The sequence below is a fragment of the Marmota marmota genome, unplaced genomic scaffold (genome assembly GCF_001458135.2).
Source record: "Marmota marmota marmota unplaced genomic scaffold, marMar, whole genome shotgun sequence".
NCBI lineage: Eukaryota > Metazoa > Chordata > Mammalia > Rodentia > Sciuridae > Marmota > Marmota marmota.
Genome location: NW_026000164.1, coordinates 11,557,361 through 11,578,124, shown reverse-complemented (window position 1 = coordinate 11,578,124; position 20,764 = coordinate 11,557,361). Strand labels below are relative to the sequence as shown.

General features: G+C 45.8%; 1 protein-coding gene and 1 long non-coding RNA gene across 2 annotated transcripts in view; one reads left to right on the top strand and one right to left on the bottom strand.

Annotated features, from left to right (window-relative positions):
- LOC125611628 overlaps positions 1 to 12,557 on the bottom strand; it is a 43,097-nt gene extending 30,540 nt beyond the window's left edge. Inside the window, exon 1 of the long non-coding RNA XR_007341837.1 lies at positions 12,350 to 12,557. This is a non-coding gene — a long non-coding RNA (uncharacterized LOC125611628). The remainder of the gene's footprint in view (positions 1 to 12,349) is intronic.
- The window catches only part of Tbxas1 (thromboxane A synthase 1), a 154,564-nt gene that overhangs the window by 30,574 nt on the left and 103,226 nt on the right, over positions 1 to 20,764 (top strand). Inside the window, exons 2-3 of the mRNA XM_015493771.2 lie at positions 344 to 437; positions 2,950 to 3,002. Of these exons, the coding sequence (XP_015349257.1) occupies positions 344 to 437; positions 2,950 to 3,002 (147 nt within the window). The remainder of the gene's footprint in view (positions 1 to 343; positions 438 to 2,949; positions 3,003 to 20,764) is intronic.

The following is a 20,764-nucleotide window of genomic DNA, read 5'->3' as shown; positions in this document are numbered from 1 at the left end:
TGGCAGGTTGATAGGCAGAGGAACTGAATAGGGTAAGGTTCCTTTTGGGGAGTTTATTGATGGGATTCTCAGGGAGGGGTGGCAGTCGGACCCCCTCATCCCTCAGGCAGACCCAGCCCTGAGGTTTTGGATCCCTTGATCTTTAACCTGCCACTCAAGAAGAGGCATTGCTGAGTTCCCGTCCTGCCACAGGACTCTGTCCCTCAACCCTTAGATGGGTCAACTCAGTGCGTATTCTCCTGTCCTTCCTTCCAGGGAACTCAAGATTTCTGATTCCTAACAGGGTCAAAGGCATGATTCAAACTTCAGTTTCTTGGTGTTTGAACTTGGCTTCTCCCTCCAGGTACTCCACATCGGCGTTCTCAAGGCTGGAGGAGTTGGGCGTCCCACATCCCAGGCCTTCTCCTTTTATTGGCAACTTGACATTCTTCCGCCAGGTAAGGCCCTGACTTGCTGAGGCCAGGGAAGTTCTGTCGTTCATCCATTCACCCCAAACCCCATTTATTGAGCATGGAAATACGCCAGATCCCGGAATGCAGCGGTAGAACTCATACCCTCAAGTGCACCACCAAACAATGGTGTCCAACGCCGGGTGGGAGGTGCCCTGGGCTCGGTTGGGCAGTACAGATGGTAGCTGTGGTTCTGCTTTGGAGGAGAAGGAGATGTGTCAGGGCAGAATCATCCTGGGGGAGTTCCTAAAGTAGGGGGTCCTGGGGGTGCTGTAGACAAGGATACCATGCCAGGTGAGGAGTCACATGTGAGGGGACACAGCAACAGGAGGGGGTGGCAAAGGTCAGCCAGCTGCCTGGAGCACCTAGAAGCCAAAGATCAGGGAAGGAGGCTGAGGATGGAGGCTGTGTGAGGGAGACGGGCGACACACCTCAGGCCAGGAGGGCGAGCAAAGGATTCTTCATCCACCACCATCTCTGGGTAGTAGAGGGACATCAAAATAGAACAATACTCAAGGGACAAGAATCTAAGTGTCGCTGACATGGAGGCTGATAGGGAAAGGGTTTGGTGCGGGGTGGGGACAACAGCCAACAGAAAAGTACATGGGGACAAAATTAAGAACTCTGGTGACCAGTAAGGTGCAGAGGATTGAAGGGAAGATGAGTCTAACATCAGCCTGAGTCTTGATGCAGAGAGTGCCCGTGGGGTGACCACAAGGGAAGGCTGGGGTTCGCTGGTGTGGCGAGAAAGCATGCTTTATTTTAAGTATGTCACCTTTGATCTGCCAGAGCGACCTGCAAGTGGAAATGGCCAGTACCTATTTCTAGATACACCCAGGTCCCCCATCACCTACAGTTTTGTTTGCTCTTCCCTCACGTTGGATTTCTCAGACGGCTGTTGGTTTATTCTGCCAACTCAAGGGACCCGGACACCAGACCCAACATCAGGAGCCAACAGAACCTGAGTATGAAGAGCCACACAAGAGCAGGAAGGAAGAGTTTGGGTTAACCCTGATAATAACCCCTAACACTCTTGGCCACTTCCCCTGTCCCTGCCCTGCAAAGTCTGGCCTTTGGCGCTCGATAGAAAATGACCACAACTATTCCTGTCCCTTTTCCTCCCAATTTCTTTCCCAGTCCTCTCGTCCTTTCTCTACCCTTCACTGTGGGCTGTTTTTCTCTTCCTGGCTTGGTTTAAACACCTTCTTCTCTCATGGCTCTCTCCAGGGTGACCAGTTCACAAGTCTCAAACCCACAGACAATAGCTCATTGAGGCTTCCTGTGGATCCTTGCAGCAAGTGTGAAGAAATTTAAAAGTGTCAAAATAGAACAATAAACCAGATAGGAAACGTAAAGAAAGTAAACTTCACACGGAGCTAGGGGGAAATGATCTGCCGGGTTCCACTGAGTCATTAATTTGGTATTAACATTTTGAGGGGAACAGTGTTAACTGTCGATGTGAGGAGAACACAGAGCCGCTGCCTCTGGATGACTTCCCACATATGCTCCTTCTCAGCCGTCATCTCTGTATGTACTAAACCCTGCCAAGCACTTTCTAGAATGTACTCATTGCACGGCTTGCTTTTCCATTCACATAATCTTTCCTTGATAGAGAACTGACTTGCACTTTGAAATTCAATGGCGTTAATGAGAAGAGAGCATGCATCTACTCAGGAAAGGAACTATCCGTTTCTAACCCCTGACTCTCCACTCCAGCCCTGTGCACCTGCTCATCTACTACATGCCCACACCACATCTAGAATTTTCCACCCACGCCCACCCAACCCAGGTGCATTTCATGTACACTTCACTCCCACCACATCTGACATATTCCCACCCCAACCCACGGGACTTCCCCGTGCCTGCACACACACCCATCTCCATCACACGACCCTAACCCTACAGCACAGTGGACCTAGGATCATCTGACCTCCACCCCGCCCATCCCATGGGCATCTTTGGTACACTTCACCATGAGATGTACGTAGCGCCTCATCCTAAAGTTACTCGAAGGTTCTTATGTGCTGCTGAATATGTTGGTTTTAGTTAAAATCTCACTTGGATCACAAGAATTCCAAATATGTAATGGTTCAGACGGACGCAGTGGAAGTTCACAGACATAGGCCCATGAAGAGGGACTTGGCCAAGAATGATAGGAACAGGAACCAAATCTCAGAGGGGAACATTACAGTTGAGAAAGCAAACCACTTCAAATATTTTAGCAGCAATTATCCACAAATAGTTTAAGTCCTGATGATCTCCTCTGTCCATTAACGCAGAACAGCTGAGAGCTTTGCTTGGCAGAATTTTTTTAAAAGTTATCCATTTATCCCATACCCCACAGTACTTGAAAGCAATATAACTTCAATTCTTTTTTTTTTTTTTATTGTTTATATAACTGTGTTCTGGCTGTTCCAAATCTTTTTTGTTTCTGAATAAGTTTGAATAATTGAAATGTTGCTTCATCTTTTTCTCACTATAGTGCCGTGTTTTTCCTCAGGGTTTCTGGGAAAGCCAAATGGAGCTCAGAAAACAATATGGATCTCTGTGTGGGTAAGAACGGAGCTTAATTCTTCTATCTATCTTGGTTTCTGAATCCTGAACTGATGTAATGTCAAGAATGGGAATGCTACAGCATTTCTATTTTTCAAGGGTCCACAAAGGGGGTTCCTGGCCGTATAGACAACGTTCCTAAAGAACCCCTGGGTGGGGGGTGGCGGGGAGCACCTTGCAGCCTGAAATACACTCTAGGCCTTCAAAGCTTGCTGGACTGGGTTCCTTTATCTCCACTTTCCTACCACTATGAGAAGGATACACTGGGACAATGTGGCCCTCCAGGCCTCAGAGCAAGAAGGTCAATTTGCCTTGATGACCAGGACGGGTCTCGCCCCATGAACTCATGAAAATCTTTCTTGGACCTGTGTGGTTCAACCCTAGGGCTACAGTGCCCTGCCAGCAATACTATTATCATACAATTTATCATCCAGTCCAGGAAACTTTGGAGAGTAAAAGGAAATGCTATAATTGCTTAGGATAATGGTAGAAACCAAGACTGTCCTGAAAACACTGGGAAATATGGCCCTGTGTGGAATAACATAGCTCTTCTCTTTACTTTTCCTGAATTTTCTCTTTTTATGCCTCAGAGTGTGCTCCTCTGTTTCTAAAAGTCCAGATCTGGTGCACAAGCCCACGCTCAGGCCACTTTCTCTATTCAAGATTAGCAGGTGTGGGCTGGGGATGTGGCTCAAGCGGTAGCGCGCTCGCCTGACATGCGTGCGGCCCGGGTTCCATCCTCAGCACCACATACAAACAAAGATGTTGTGTCCGCCGAAAACTAAAAAATAAATATTAAAAAAAATATTGTCTAAACGTGTACAGTACACATACAATTAAAAAAAAAAAAGATTAGCAGGTGTCAATCACACTGGTCTTCAACTGTTCCTCCATACCAGGGTCCTGTCCTTACATAGCTTCTCCTTAGTCACCAGGTCACAACTAGTGGCCTTTTCCTGATCCCCAGGTCAATGGAAACTTTTTTAGGGCATTAATGTTCTGTTGTTAGACCACTGCACAGCCTAATGGGGTCCAGTGGTTTGTAAGCCTTTCTGCTCATAGGATTCGGGGACATCTGTTCTCTCAGTGCTCGTTTTTGAAAAGAATTGGCTTCTACTCTGTGGAGATGGTTGTACCCAAGAGACCCACAGTTCTGGCTAAGCGTTTCTATCTACTCCTTGATTTTTTTATGATTCTGAAAAACTAATAAATTTTTGTATATTAGTTATCCTCTATTACTTTGTCATTTCTGCATAACAACCCCCCCAAAAGAAAACCCAGTAGCATAAACCACAATTTATTATCTATGTCTAAACACTGGCTGGAGTGGGCCCGTCTAAGCCCTGCTTGGCAGGAAGGCCCCTCTGGACTTCCTGGTGGGTCTGCTTGGGAGGGGACCCATCCTGAGTCTGCTGTTCACTCTCCTCCTCCATGAAGAGCAGGCTGATCAGGGCAGAGTCTTCTCATGGCAAAGGCAAAGACTCAAGAGAGCAGGAAGCAGTGGTTCACCATGTTAACTAACATCCTATCAACTGAATGAAGTTATGTGGCCAAACCCAAAATCAGGGGTGGAGGCACAGTGTGAGCCTTGTAAGGCCAAGGCAAGTCCTTTTGCCAAGCCTGGTGTTAACGGTGCAGTGAGGTTTGATGGGCATGTGGACACAGTGCTCATCTTTAAATAAGAAGCAACTCCACCTCACCCTATGAGTCGTTCAACTTGGCCTTCACTTAACTTTTCTTTCTTTTTCTGTATGACAAGGTTGGGACCCAGAAGTGCTTAGCCATTAAGCTACACCCCAGTACTTTTTTCTTTTTTCTTTTGTGACATGGTCTTGATAAATTGCTCAGGGCCTCCCCAAGTTGCTGAGGCTGGCTTTGAACTTGCCATCCTCCTGCCTCAGTCCCCCAAGCCACTGGGATTTCAGGTGTGCACACACACACACACACACACCCCCAGTTTAGTTTTCTTTTTTGTGCCCAACTTCTGGCTTTACCTGGGTAGGCACTCCATCAAGTCTTAAGGGATTGGACTGTTTACCTTTCTCTTACTCTTGTGCTTTCTATTACTTTTTTTTTTTTAATTTATTTTTTAGTTATCGGCGGACACAACATCTTTGTTTGTATGTGGTGCTGAGGATCGAACCCGGGCCGCACCCATGCCAGGCGAACGCGCTACCGCTTGAGCCACATCCCAGCCCCTTTCTATTACTTTTAAAAGGTTCTCATTCCAGCTCTCTCCTTCCAATAGTCTCTTTCTACATTCGACTTGACCTTGGCCTTGGGGGCTGTCTCCTATGTGTTGAAACGGAGCACTGACTCAGAATGATAGTGTCTTCACCAGCATTAGAAAAAGTCCTTTCTGAGTTTGAATATAAGGAATCACCTCCCTCTAGTACTTCTTATACAGATTTCTTACATAGTGAAAACTCTGGATATTTTTAAATAATTTAAAACGTCAGGTGCAGAGTTTAAAAAGCACTGTGCTAACTGATGTATGTGTGTGAGGGGTGGGGAGACAGGTGGAGTGAATTGGTTTCCTTGACAACAGGATGTCCAATCAAATTTTTCCCCAAACTTTACACAAGTTCACACAATTTATCCTTCTTATTTCAAGAAAACTTAAATCATAGAGAATGATTTCAAATGAGGTTGTGGAGATCAAAATTGCAGTATCATCTCTACTCTTTGTTCCCACGTCTGGTGAAAAAGAAAGGTGATGGCATAATTTCTTCATACAAAGCCAATGACTTTTTCTCCTTTAAATAAAGAAGAAGAAAAGCCACGAGATGCCAACTTCTTTGTAAATGGGTCCTCGCCAGGGTCTCGAGCAATCTGGGTCTGGGGCAAAAGTGGCAGAGCTGAATGAGGCTGTATCTAGGCTCCTTTCTAACTCTAAATAGTAATTTCTTACTGCAAAACGGTTTTACAGATTGGGAATGTCAAAGAGGACGACATTCAACAGACAGCAAAGAACCTTCTTTTAGGAAACAATGTGGTTTAAATGACATTGATTTTAGACTGCTTTTATTATTGGGAAATAGAATCCCATCTTGTCCTCCTAAAACTTGAGATAATAGATTGATTCCTCATTTGGCCAGTGAAACTTCACACTATGGACACCATACAAGATCGCTGGGCCCTTAGATGATGGCAAGCCCTTTACCCACAGAAGAATGTGGGTAGCAAGGGTCTCCTCACTGCTCTGGACCTGACAGCCAACCATGGTGACTATTTGTGCTTATGATCTGGTGGTCAGGGCAGCTCAGTCAGGGGTCAGGGCTCACAAGTAGAACAGGCTCCGCCCCCTTTCCCCTCCCACTCAGTGCTATGTTGGAGAGGGGGACATGGCTGGGGAAGGATGCTATCAAGAGGGAGTGACATCAGTGTTCATCATCACTACCGCCACTGTCACCACCACCACTGAGAACAAATGTCTTTACCAAGCATCTAACTACATATCCTGCTTTGCCAGACTCTGTGTAGATACCACCATACTCAGGGCCTCTCTGCCTGCTTTGAACTTGCATGTGAAGCCAGGGACTGGTACACAACCACATGGTTTTTTGTTTTGTTTTTTAATTCGTGGCACTTGACAAGACCACTTCTGAGTTGAACAGCAGTACTATCAGCCACGCGACACAAAGCAAGCCAGGCTTTACCTAAGCTCAGGATAGCTTCCCACCAGGTAGTGATCACCTGTGGCCTCTTTCTGGGAAGGATGAGCCCAAATTGGATTGATATCCCTTCCCAAACTTGATAAGGATGATTTCAACATAATCCTCATGCACTGGTGATTCAACATAAACAGGATAGAGATTATGCCCCCGCCAGTTCGTAATTGACTTTGTAATCCAGTGGAAAACAAGCCTTTCTTGAGCTGTTGCTACTAATTACTTACGTAGAGACCCAAGCCGGGCTCGTTAGCGACAACCAAAGGCCCCGTGCCAAGCTCCCCTTGCTCACCGCGCCTGTCTTTGAAGCCCTGGCTCTGCGGCACTGCTTTTATTTGCCTCAGCCCCACTTCTTCTTGCCTTCACATCACTTGGGTTTTGATCACTAGTGTACACTCGGCTTCCTCTTGTTGAACTTGACTTTGATGGCTCCTGGCACCCATCCCCTATGCTGCTCTGTCTTACTAAGTGGCATGCACGTCCCTGGGTCCTTCCACGAAGCCAGCTCTGTTGCATAATCTACATTCCCCTTAGAACATTAGCTGTGAGCAGGCAAACATGAATATCATGCACAATTCATAAAGAGCAATTGAGAATACAGAGAAGCACACCTGTTCCCGGCCGAACCCTTAGCCACCTCCCCACAGAGGCAAGCTCTGCTGCCCACACTCAGTTGGGTCATTTACGATACACACGGTTCTTTTTTTTTAATATTTATTTTTTAATTTTAGGTAGATACAATATTTTTCTTTTAAAATTTTTTTTTAGATGTTAATGAATCTTTATTTTTTTTATTCATATGTGGTGCTAAGAATCGAACCCAGGGCCTCACACATGCTAGGCAAGCGCTCTACCACTGAGCCCCAACCCCAGCCCCACACTATTTTTGATCTTGTTTTGTTCATTAATAGCATTTGGAAATTTTGTCCTATTTCAATATATTCATTCTTGTTAAATGCTATTCTATTTTTATTAAGGATTTGATTGTATGGATATATCCTGATTTTTAAAATAAGTCCTTAGTTGATGATTATCTTTTGCTTTTTCAAACAATTCTGCAGTAAATACTCCCACACATACATCATTGCCCTCTGCCTAGGTGTGTCTGTAGGGTCAATTTCTAGAAATGAAATTACTAGGTGAAGGCTATCTACATTGTTTCATTTGGATAAGTATTACTAAGTTTCTCTCTAGGGATTATATCAATTTACACCCCATAAATAAGCATAGGAGAGCCGCAGGTCCCTAACATGTCTGCAGTTAAAATCAGTGGTCACAATTATAACTGTAGTTATAATTTGCACTTTTCTAATGATGAGCAAGTTTGAAAATTTTTTCATATGTTTCAAATCCTTTGTATTCTGTTTTCTGAGGAATCTGTTGCTACTTTTCTATTGGGTTGTTAATATTTTTCCAGTTAATTTGTAGAAGCTCTTTACATAGGAACAAAAGTAACCCTTTATCTTTAATATGTGTTGCAAATGTTTTCTCCTTGTGATCATTTGTCTTTGAGTTTATTGTGTACTTTTTCTAATAGGAGAACATTTTTGTGTTAATGAACTTAATTTTAACAACATCTGTATATTATATCTCAGAAAGGCTCTCTTAATCAAGGATATTACCCCCCCCCCCAAAGTTTTCATTTTTCTAGGATTTCAGAATTTCAATTAAAAAACTTAAAATGTTTGGGCTGGGGATGTAGCTCAGTGGCAGAGAGCTTGGATAGCATGCATGAGACCTTGGACTCAGTCCTTCGCAACACACACACACACACACACACACCCACACACACACTAGGATGTTTGACATAGCAGGAATTTATGTGAGGGCAAGGGTGGAGGTAGGGATCTGCTAGAATTTGGATGTTGATACCCAAAGGCCCACGTGTTAAAGGCTTGGTCCCCTGGGTGGTACTCCCCTTAGGAGGTAGGGCCTAGTGGGAGGTCCTTAGGCCACTGGGGTTGTGCCCTCAAAGGGGTTTATGGGAGCCCCAGACCTTCATCTTCTTTTGCTTTCTGACCATTAGGTGACAGTTTGCTCTGCCATGTGCTCCCTGCTGTTGTCATCAGGCATCTCCACTAGCCCAAAGCAATGGATCAGCTTGATCATAGACCAGAACCTCTTGAAACTATAAGCCCAAATAAACCATTTATAAGTTAGTTATCTCAGACATTTTGTTTTAATGCCTGAAAGCTGATTAATGCAGGATCCACCATTTTTTAGATGGTGGTATACCATCTGGAAATTCATCTTTTTCTAACTGGTTTGAAATGCTACTTTTATCAACTGTCACTTTCATCATTTGTTAACTTCTATGCATATTTCCAACTTCTCTCTTTCATTGCAATGCCTAACCACACACCACATCAAATACCCTATCTGAATATTATTTGTATAGCTTTTTATATCTGCAGCAGCAGGGTATCCCAAGAACATCTTAGTGGTATCATAACCTGAAGCAATCGACCTCCCAGGGAACCTTGGCTCCTCATGCTGAAAATATTTGTTTTAGCAAGCAAATAAGCCTCGGGTGAAAAGGGCTGACACTAAGTGTCAAAGTTCATGCCACAGGAAGGGGAGGTGTCTCATGTGCCTCCAACTTGGAGGTCTTTAGCAGCATTTTTAAATTAGCTAGCATGCATGAACTAACAGCACTTTGTCACCCAGCAGAAAGAAAGTTGAGGACTTTGTCATATGTCTGGAAAAGCATGTGGCACCAGCTATGAAAATAATAAGGTCATGTTAACACTTTTGTGAGTTCCTCTTCTTGGTGCCATCTATCAGGAGAGCTTGAGCTCTAGAAGTGACCGAGGTGTGAGAATTTTCTTAGGTAAGTGCTCTCGAACACCATGCTATGGACCCTTTAGACGAGGGTGGAGGGCAGCGGAGAGAGGGTTCACTTAACACAGTCCAGCGGCTATGTCGCCAGCTCGTGGGAGATTCCCTCAGTCTACTGTTACAGATCAAGAACTCTGGGGATCACAGGGCTCTGAAGGATGCCACATGGTCCTCTGTGTCATGTGGTAGTTGACTTACAAGACATGAGACATCTGGATACATTGGGCTTAAAAATGTGCCCACGTTTGGGGCAGGATGGAAGCTATTGCTAATCTGTTCGAGGAAACACAATTTTCACACTCAAGCAGGGCACCTGACGCCTGGAGATTACACTTTTTTTTTTTAAAGAGAAAGAGAGGGAGAATTTTTTTTAATATTTATTTTTTAGTTTTCGGCGGACACAACATCTTTGTTTGTATGTGGTGCTGAGGATCGAACCCGGGCCACACGCAGGCCAGGTGAGCGCGCTACCGCTTGAGCCACATCCCCAGCCCAGATTACACTTATTTTTACACTGGACTGAGCTCTGTAGAATCACTCGTGTTGAAGAAGGGAACAAATCAGGCTGAGTGCAGAAGAGCTTCATAGACACAAATGCCCAGAAACCTTAAGTCTCTACTGCTGGAGTGCAGACCTCAGGGGGAAGCTCGGTGCTAAGTGTTTAACCTCAAAATGTGGCTCAGTTTCCAGAGGAATTGATGACAATGAAAATATATTATAGTCAAGGAGAGAACACAGTACCCATGAAGCCAGCCCAGAAATTCTAAGTTACCCTCACATTTCTGACCACGAGGCCAAACTGTGGGCACCGTGTAGACACCAGCACCCCAGCTTGTCAAAGTCATCTTTCATGACAGTGGTGAAAGGGAAGCTGGGAATCACCAGTCTCAGGTCAGGTGAGTCTGGAACCAGGATTAACACGACACCTGGTAGTCTGTGTGCCCTAGTTATTGGGAGTCATTCAATGAGTTAAGTGTCAATATTCTTACTGATCAAAATAGATTAGTCCCTAACATGAAGCCTATAGGTGCACATTTTTAAATGAATGGAATTTATTAAACTGTTATTGCATTTATTGGAGCCATTCTGTTATAAAAGTGAATACCCTGACACAACAGGAGGCCTTGGAGAACAGGAAGAAAGCTGTCAATGGGACATCAGGCAATGCATGGCCCGACAGGCAGAGTTACCCAGTGGAAAAATTGTCCTCAGATAAATAAGCATCCTAGACCACAGGGAGGCAGAGGAATTCTTCTAGAGTCCCACAACTCTTGAATGACTCTTTCATTGACTCTTTTTCACCTTCCTGCCATGGTCAGACCTCTTGTCATACCTAATGGTGAATGGCCACAAAGCATCCCTATGGTTAAGGCCATCTTGTTTCCTAGACTTGGTGCAAAGACCTCTCTGAAGTTCACTTAAAGTCCTGCACTTCTGATTCTTCTTTCACCCCACTTGTCTCAGACCATACCCACCCTTTCTATGAGAACACGGAAGTGAGGGCTGCTGGCTATTTAGTGACTACTGCCGTCCAAGTCTTGTGACCCACAGTGCTGCAGACGGAGGGCCTATAATAATTCCATCTTCTTTGGGTAGAAACATCCAACAGAGCATGTTTGAAAACTGGGGTTACAAATTCCAGCACCCATTCTCTCATTAACTTAGTGGACTGAGGCCAGTCACTTTCCCTCTACAACATCAGTTTACTTAGACACTTGGACTAGATCAGTGACCTTGACCCTATTTAATTACAAGCCTCAGTAAAGAAAAGATTGACCATTGCAATCCAGTGTCCACACGCCCACTCGAAATAAACATTTTACAAAATAACACCTTATCTACTATGTAAGAACCACTTTGATCTATTCCATTCTCTTCATTAAAATAAAATCACAAGCTGGACATGACGCTCTCAATGGATTCCATAACCACTAGTGAGTCAAGATCAGCCACTGGAAAACTGAAGGACCAAATGATATCCCAAGTCTTTCCCAGTTATAAACTGGATAATTCCAAGCTGACGACTGAACCCCTGCCAGTCTACATTAGGAGATTATAAGCTGCTTTGTCGCCGCTTGAGATTTAAGACTGAGAAACCACTGACAAAATCAGTCAAAGCCCACTGTTGACAGCTGCCGCAGAATCCAACCTGAAAGGCTTCCTCAGAAATTGGGCTCATGCGCCTGGCTGCAGGCCCAGGGCAGGCACCCCCTGCCCAATAATACCTTCTTATTCTTGAAAATCACAAACCATTGTGGAAACTATTTCCCAGCCTTAGCCCAGAATCCTTCTGGCCAAAAGGCTTACAAAACTGTACTAACAATTTAAAACATCTCTCTGTGAGGTTTTTGCATTGGGTGTGAATATCTAAGGAATCTGTGTGGCTCTCCTGCATCGAAAGGTTTGGCCAGCTGAATATTTACCCCTGGGGGATAGGGCAGCAGGACGGAAAGGGCTAGAAACTGCCCATTTACTTGGGGTGGGCTAAGTATGGAAAAGTTGATGGGTAAGTGCAGTGTGAGTTGACAATTATCCATTCTAGCAAATGCTGGCTGCGTGGAGAGCCTGGGGGAAAGCTGCCCGCGGAGGAGATGTCAGCTGGACAAGTCAGGTGTTCAGTAAAGCAGCCAACCAACCAGAGCGTCTGCCTGGGGCACGTGGGCCCAACTAGGAGGGGGTTCAGGAACCTGGGAAGCCTCTACAAAGGGAGTCTGGTGGGAATGCATGCAGGTGTCAGGGCCTGGGGCTGGATCAGGTATAGACACCAGTTCTAAGACCTGGTGATGTGATGATGTGAGCCAAGAATTCAGAAAGCACCAAGGTCCCAACATTACTTACAGAGGAAAGGGCCACTCTGGCTGGAATAGATCCGGGCTGAGGAAGTCAGGTCTCAGGGGGCACCGCTGGGCTTCTTCTGGTCCAGGGCTGAGGCACACTGAAGGTGGGGACAGAGCACCTAGCAGGAAAGAATGAAAGGTTGCAGAGGCTGGAGAGCAAGCCACAGCTTTCATTTTGCACTTCTCGATGTTCACATTCCAAATCCAGCACAGGCAGTAGTATCTCAGGCTCAAGGTGGGAGGGAGCCATGCTCCATCAGGGACAATTGAATATGGCATCAATAACTTCTTTATCCCCCAAATGACAACCAGCACAGGTGTGTTCCCAAACAACAGAACGTCTCAAATTAAAGTTGCATAAAAGCTTTATCTCTAGCTAATAAGTTCAAAGAATAAATTCCATATTTAATTGAATTGTACCTGCAACAAATCCAAGTTGCTCAACTCAAAAATGCATAATAGAGTTACATCACATGGTCATGAATCATTGTGACATTCGTCAGGCATTCCCTTCTGGAAGTAAGTCCTGATAGCACATGGCTTTATGCATATATATTTTGTCAAGAACTCCTTTGCACAGACAATCTCAAAAATTGCACAAACTTAATTCTTGAGGTTCTTAAGTCTAATTAATTGAGAATGCAAAAAGCATTCCTTTTCTCTCTAAAGAGAAGAATGACATGCCATCTTTGATTTCATAATTTTAAAAAAATCATCACTAAACTCAAAGAAGCAATGCACTCTAAATTACATAGAGCTGATAGTTCCTTTTTGATCACTATTTTATGAGAAAAAAAAAACATTTTATCTTCTCAGAACCCTTGAATGATTAAAATACCAGTTCTAAGACTTATTCCTCACATAGGGCAAAAGGTAAGCCTACAGTATCTAAATTTCTCAATCATAATTACCTCTGGATATTAGCATACATATCAAAATAAAACATCATATGTCACATATGCATGTTTGAAATTCTACTAAATTCTGAATAATTGAAGTTCATCTTTAAACTAGAACACATTCTCCTTTCTTCCTTAGGTCTCTTAAGTCTTTCAGAGTGTGAGTCGTTTACTATGTATTCCAGTTATTCCTGATCAGTCCTGTGTGTAACATTTCTATAGCTAAGTAATTCCCTAGCAAGGCATGGCCAAGTTTTATGATGCCTACATGCCCGGCGCAGATTACAAAGCAGAACTACTAAAATAAGTTCCTTGATTATCCCTTGCATCTTAAGACCATGTCTCCCTGTCTTCCCCTTAAATTGTAAGAATTCTGCAACCCATCATATGAAGTTTTCCCACCCTGGGTATAGTTCTCAGGTTATTGGCCAATTGATGAAAGTTGGAGTCTCTGACATATCCTCCAGGACACCCACGTTAACCACTAAGAAGACATTTTTGAAGACATTTTTAGTAGGTGATTCTACATTTGCCTGTGCTTAAAGAGGAAATTACCAACTTTTGCCCTGAACCTATGGCTAGTGGGTGGCCAGTCCTCACTTGTTAGGTGGACCTGGTGATTGTGGTCTTTGATGCTACAACACACCTGTCAGCACCTCCAGATGCTACTTGGGCCACAGGGGAAGTGGGCATCCAGGTATTGAACTGACACAGGAAACCCAGCTCTTCTCTGGGTGGTCCCCTCAGCATCTTCTCTGGGGCTAATACGGGGTCTGGTCCATATGAACCACCAATAGGGATGTTGTTGAACACAATGTCCACTTTCCTATGAAGGTTGTAACTTTTCAAGCTCTCTTTTCTGTCTCATTGTCAAACACGGTTTGTTTCCCATAATTACCATGGACACTGGTTTCTTTCAAAAGTCTTTAGCCAAAAGATTCTTGACTGCTCTCAGGCTTTTCAGAAGCCACAGACTTCTCTGCTAGAGTTTGGGTTCCCCAGATCATCCCAGGTGTAAGAAGGAAGCCTCATTGCTTTGTCCTCCTCAGGCTGAGAGCCCAGTAGGATGCTTTATATCCACCCCAACATAGACACTCAGCATCTTGGATTTGACCCTTCTCCAAATGCACACCTGTTGATGGGTTCCAGGGCCTCGAGCCCAAGACATCACAAGTAACATGCCCGGAAAGAAGCCTGTCCTCCTGGTTGGACTCCATGCATCACACTTGGGCTGGCAGGAGGAACGTCATGAGCCAGGTTTCTGGGATGGAGGTCCCATCATGTCTTCCTCATTCCATAGTGTGCCGTCCTCAAGTCTCATCCACCCGGCAGCATGTGTCAGAGCTTCCTTCAAGGCTGAATGAATTCCGCCACATGCACGGATAGTCCACGTTTTGTTAATGAATTGGTCTGTTGGTGGACCCTTGGGTTGTTTCTCTGAATGAATGCAGCCATGCTTGTGGGTGTGCAGATATTTTTTTTCAAGTGCCTAGTTTCAGTTCTTTGGGGTGTCTACCCAGAAGTGGGGGTTGCTGTATCATGTAGCGATTCTATTTTTAGTTTTTTGAGGCACTGCTCTCCTGTCTTCCATAGTGACCCCATCATGTTACATTTGGAGGACCCTTTATAGCACGGCTTTATTGTTCCCCTTCCACCGTGATTAGGTGGCCATTATTTCTGTTTTCAAACCTCCAGGGTGAACTCCAAAGGAAATTTATGCCCGTCTTTGCACTTTGGAACCCAGCCGGTCAATGTGAACCACGCATTTCTGATTGGAATGTACGACCCCAGTGATCTCGCCTCCAACTTCCTGTTGGCTGGGAGCCATCGAGCACATTTTTTTACCAAACTAGTCCCATTACCAACGAATGCTTGCCCTGCACCATAAATTCAGTTCGTTTTAATAAATTCCCAGCAGTCCCCACCCAGAGCTCCTCCTCTTCTTATCTCACCCCCTCTGCCAAACCTTTACAATTTATGTGTCTGCTTTTCCATTCCGCATTCACTGCCTCCAAGTTCCCTCTTTCCCACCGGCTCCCTGCGACACTTGGGCTTCACATCAATTTCATCTTGTGTCGCTGACTTCTGCTTTCTTGCTCATGGGCTCCCCACTTCTCCTTCTCTCCCTAGAACCTTCCATCTCAGGGCTTCCTCCTGCAAGTAACCCGTGGAGATTGTGTCCCGGCCCTTATTAATTAATCTGGTTTTCTTTCACAGACTCTTACTATTTCATAGGCACATGGGACCCTTTGTGGAAGAGACATGCTGGATTCCCCTTTTGTACCCTGCATGGAGAGCAAGCCCACCGAGAGAGGTGCACTGGCTTCTCAGCCATCCAAACACGGGAGAGCTGGCAGGGGGCCGCGAGGAGTGGCCAGGCACACAGGCTTGGGGGAAGTGTGGAGGCTAGGGCTGAGACACAAAGGAGACTAGAAGCTGACCGTGTGCCAGGAAAGGGGGATGGTGGGGACAGCAATAGAGAGGACAGACGTGTCAATGGCCGGAGTTGAGATGGACCTAAGGACAGTGCTAAGGAGGTGGGTGGTCTGAAATGTGTGCATGCTCAGAGCGAGAAAGACAAGGTGAGGGGTGCAGGGGAGGACAGAATTCACAAAACAAAACAAACAAAGAACATTCTAGGCAAGCCCTCTACCACTGAGCCACATCCCCAGGCCAACAAAGAACATTCCACTCATCCAGTTGTGAAAACAGTGATTTGCATTATCAGAAATGGCAGGAAAAGAGGGAGAGTTTTGCAGAAGAAATGTCCTGGAGGGAAAAAATGCAGAATTGAGCAAGTCATTGATTGTAAGGACAAAGATGAGTCAACCTGAATCCCTGACTCTGGCTTTCAGTTCCAAAGATGAAAGGGGTTGAACCCGATGAAGGGGGAAATAATCTCATCTTTGCTGTAGTCTGTTGGAGCTTGTCTTGGTTCATTCAGGCTGCTATAACTAAACACCACAAGCTGAGTAACTTATAAACAACAGCATGTCTTGTTCACAGTCATGGAGGATGGGAAGATTCCTGTAGACTCAATGTCTAGTGAGGGTCTGCTTTCTGATTCACGGGTGGCACCTTCCCTTGTCCTCATATGAGGAAAGAGGCAAAGGGCCCAGCTCCTTTGGGACTCTTAAAGGGAACTAATCCCTTACAAGAGGGCTCTGCCCTGACCTGAACGGCTCCCAAGGCTCTTTCTTCTGATATCACCACCTTAGGGATTAGGTCAGCATATGAACTGGGGGGTGGGGGCATAGATGCTCAGATCGTAGCAGAGCTGCTGAGACATTGAGAATGAAGCATGCTAAGGATCACTCAGTGCATAAGGAAGGAGAGTTCCCGGTGTCCTTGGAATCTGGAATCTTCCACCTCGTATTCAACAATCTAATGTGTGTCCTTTGGACCATTTCCATCACCAATAATAATTGTTACATGGAAAATAAAAGCAGGGAGTCCCCTCCAGTCAAATGGTGGAAACGCGGGGTTAGTCAAAGAACACAGGTCTCTTTCCGGGAGGACAGCTCAGCACCTTTCATGGAATATGTGCTTGGAAAGTCTCCAGTGAGGAGTCCAGTGTGTGTGTTTACTTGACCCCAGTCCAGATTTTGTTTTCCAGGACACCTCTTGGGACTAGAATATGGAGAACAGGCTGTGAGAGAAAGCTTGGATCTCTAAGATAGCAGCATTTACTCCTGAAGAATTCCACATAGGAAAACAGCCATTGATAAAAGCAGTTAGTTCATCACTGTGAATTTCCAACATTACAACCAATAATTACTAACTGCCTCCATTTGAAGTTCACCTGGGGAGTGTTTATTTTTGCCACGATGGAGAGCTGGGGAGGCCTGCTGCGTGCTATGCTGGCTTATTCACACCCATGCCTTCCCCCTATCCCCTTTCCCATCCCCGGGGTACTTGATGTGTGCTCTTTTACATGTCCTTACAAACTGCGAGTCGCCATCTTGGACAGTCTTTAGTGTGTGCCGATGGTAATGTGTCCACTTCATGTTAGGCCTTGGATCCTCCCTTAGCGCTCTACTTTCAAGATCCAGAACATTGCTGAGTGCCCATTAAGTCTGTTGCTTCTAACTGCTGCCTGACACCTGCATGCATCTTGCTTGTCCCCTGTCCCCAAGGGAGACACCAGTGGCCTCTGGCAAACAATCCTGCAGTGGACATTCTCTCGGGGGGCCCTTTATGGACCTGGGAGAGCTCTATGAGCTGTCTATCTTGTGTTTATAACTGCAAGAAAGACATGTCTTTGTTCCCTGGGCCCCTTTCCATACTAAATGTCAATCCATAATAGTTTTCCAATAGAGTACCTCACGTGATCAGCCCAACAACACTGGGAGTTGGTTTGGGCAGAGCATATGATCCCCAACTTACACAGAAATGTGTGACTCTAAACTGAGAGGGCATGTGGTTGGCAAGAGGAACAGGCTGGTGGTGTGGGTTCTCCTTCTACCCCCAAAGCTCTCCCATTCCACTGTCTCTTCTTGTGCTTTGGGGACTCTAAACACTCCTGCCTTGACAAGAGGTGATGTAATTATTTATTGTCCTGTCCTCCTGTAAGAGTGCAAACTCCACAAGGACAGGAACTTTGTCTCTTGTTCCTCCTGATATCCTCAGTGCCTAGAATAGTGCCCAACACAAAATAGATGCTCAGTAAATATTTGTTGACTAAATGAATTGCCTCTTATGCATGGCTTTTATAACAGATCTTTCCCAAGGAAACCTCAAACAGAAGATCTTGTTATTTTGCTAATTTGATAATGGGTATTATTTTCTTAGAGAACATGAAAGAAGTGGGGGGGGCGGGAAGTAGTGCTTAAAAATCAAGTCTTCTAGGTGGGGGAGGCCCCTAATTATTCTCATCAATCATTAGCTTATCAAAGTACAAAATTGATTTCTAACCAGGAAAAGGCCATCTTGGGACCCAAAAGGTTAAAAAGACAAGGTGAAGGATCCCCTCTGATGGCACCAGCTGGGATCCACTCACCCAAGTCATTATTGGATCACTCATGCCCCACTTCCAAGGGGTCATTTCCTAATAGCCTATTGTTGGGGGATCAACCTAGGGCACCAGAAAACTGAATTTGAAGTCTTCCTAACTCTGAATGACCAGAATGAGTCACTCAACCATCCCCTCACCTTAAAAAAAACACCCAAGGCCTGTGTACCTCACAGGTCTGACGTGAGAATCAAAGGAATTCTGAGCTCCCTTGGTGTAGACTGTCTGGGTAGCGGGGATCCTGACTGAGTCCCCTGCTCCTCTGACCTGGGTTTGGAAGGCCTTCTTGCAGTCAGCCAGCATTTTGGGGATCCCCTTTTCCAACCAGCTCTGGGAGAGTTCCACGACTCCTGCACACAGGACCTCTCACCTCCTTGCCTCTATCACCTCCATCCTGCCCTGGTGCCCCCCTCCAGGGTCCTCCTGGGTGAGAGGTGGCCCTCAGGAGATGGCGCATGGCAACCAGTCATCTCCTCTCTTTGCTCCGTATTCCCTAGCTGTGAGAGGGCAGGGGCTGGACTAGAATCATCTCAGCGCTGCTGCTCATCCCTGAAGTCCTGTGTCTGTGTTTTCATTTTGATTTATTTTCCCAGCCTCTTGTTACTCCCCAGCTCTGTCTGAAATTCTTCTGCCCTTAAATTTCCCTTTCTCTCAATGTCCCACATCTGGGCTTTCTAAGACCCTGCTCAGGACAGCACATTCCTCCCCGGGCACTGGGGTTCCTCCCCTGGCCTCCTTGTCTATGCAGAAATGATACCAAGCCCTCGATTTGCCAAACCCTCTATTCCTATTCGGAGTCCACACATACTCCCACATCCTTTAGGGAGAGCTGATTTTGCTACATACTCACACAAATGCATTTCCTGCACGTATTCTACGTAACAGGACACACACACACACACACACACACACACCTCCCTCCAGTACCCTAGAATATACATGCCTGGGCATAACGTGTGGGCAAAAATACTCAGGGACAGACAAATGACTATTTTAATGTGTCTTTGTCCCTGCGGTGCCATCTAACTATTTATTTAGTAGCTCGATGCTGTTTGCATCAACAACTTTGCCTTATAGGCTGTTCTTCATGTTTATGATTCTTACTGTGAAAAAAATTGCTTGCCTAACATCTGTTCTGAATTTGTTTTTTCTTTATTTTTATTTATCTCTTCCCCCTGGAATTAAATTTGCGCCAAGGACAGTAACTCGAATTGGAATCTTCGATGTCCTTCAGGATTTCTGCATACTTCAATACATCTCTTAATTACTCTTTTTTTATTATTATTATGAGCTATACATGTAAACCCCTGCTCACACAGGCAGACTGGTTTGCAGCTTACCTCTGCCTCTTCCCCTCTGGGGAATAAGTTTTATTAACTGAATAAATTAAATGGGCGGGTGTATCCAAGAGGGGAGGGAGGTTTATCGTTATAGGTTTCTTTCAGATATTTTTCCCTTTTGCTGCCCAATTCTCTCTGGTAGCCTAGCTCTGCTCTGGAGAAAGCTTTCCTGTAGCTGCACACAGCCATAACTTACCCAGATGAGAAGGACCACTTCATCTTACCGATGAAGACTCTGAGGGCCAGAGGGGAGGCTATCTTCCTGCCTGCTTCCAAACAATCAGTATGGGAGACGCAGGAGAGGAAGCACATTGTGTGGATCCTCAGATCTCCTGGCTGCGAGGCCTCCTGCAGGTACCGACCACCATCACTCTGAGCCGTGGGCAGGCCCTGTCCTGCACAGAGCAGTCACTGTGGTGCGTGTTTTCCACAGGAGGGTGGGGTGGGGTGGTTAGGAAAGTGTGCAGAAGAGGGTCCTCTTCCTTGGGGACTCCCCTGGTAAGAGCCACAGTCCTCTGGCCTCTTCAAGCCTGCCCTGTGTGATATGGAACCCAAGCCCTCACTAAACCCCTGCTGTCACCACACAGGGACTAGCCTCACATGTTCCCAGCAGTAGGCAAGAGGGCTGCTAGTGAAGGGCATGAAACCTGCTTTTGAACCTGACACTTGGGAAATCTACCAGGTGTAGAGACAGTCACCCACACACCCAAGGGACTGGCTCTAGGCTGTAACTCCAAACACAGTGCTCATCAATCCTCTGCTCATTCTGGGAGGGTGCCCCTCCTCCCTCTTTATGACCTTTCCTCCACTCTGGACAGGGTCCACTCCATAGCCGCCGCAGTCTTTGCTCTGTGCATAGCACGGAGCCATTGACAGTGGCAGAGACCACCCTTCCCCTTTGAAAAAAAAAAAAAAGTCACTCATGCTCTTTTCCCAGAGAAGTTGGACCTCTAATTTAGAAAACAAACACAGACATGAGCTAAATTGCACATGACAGCCAGAGAGGACATGGACGGCTGCCGTCGGGGGAAACCAGGCAATGGGAAGCCAAGAACGGGCTGGATCACAGGCCAGGGAGGGCGGGGAGGCTTCCAGGAGGGGCTTGGCCTTGGAGGAGTCACGCGGGAAGGGGAGGCCGAGGAGAGCATAGAGAGAAGACCTGGAGT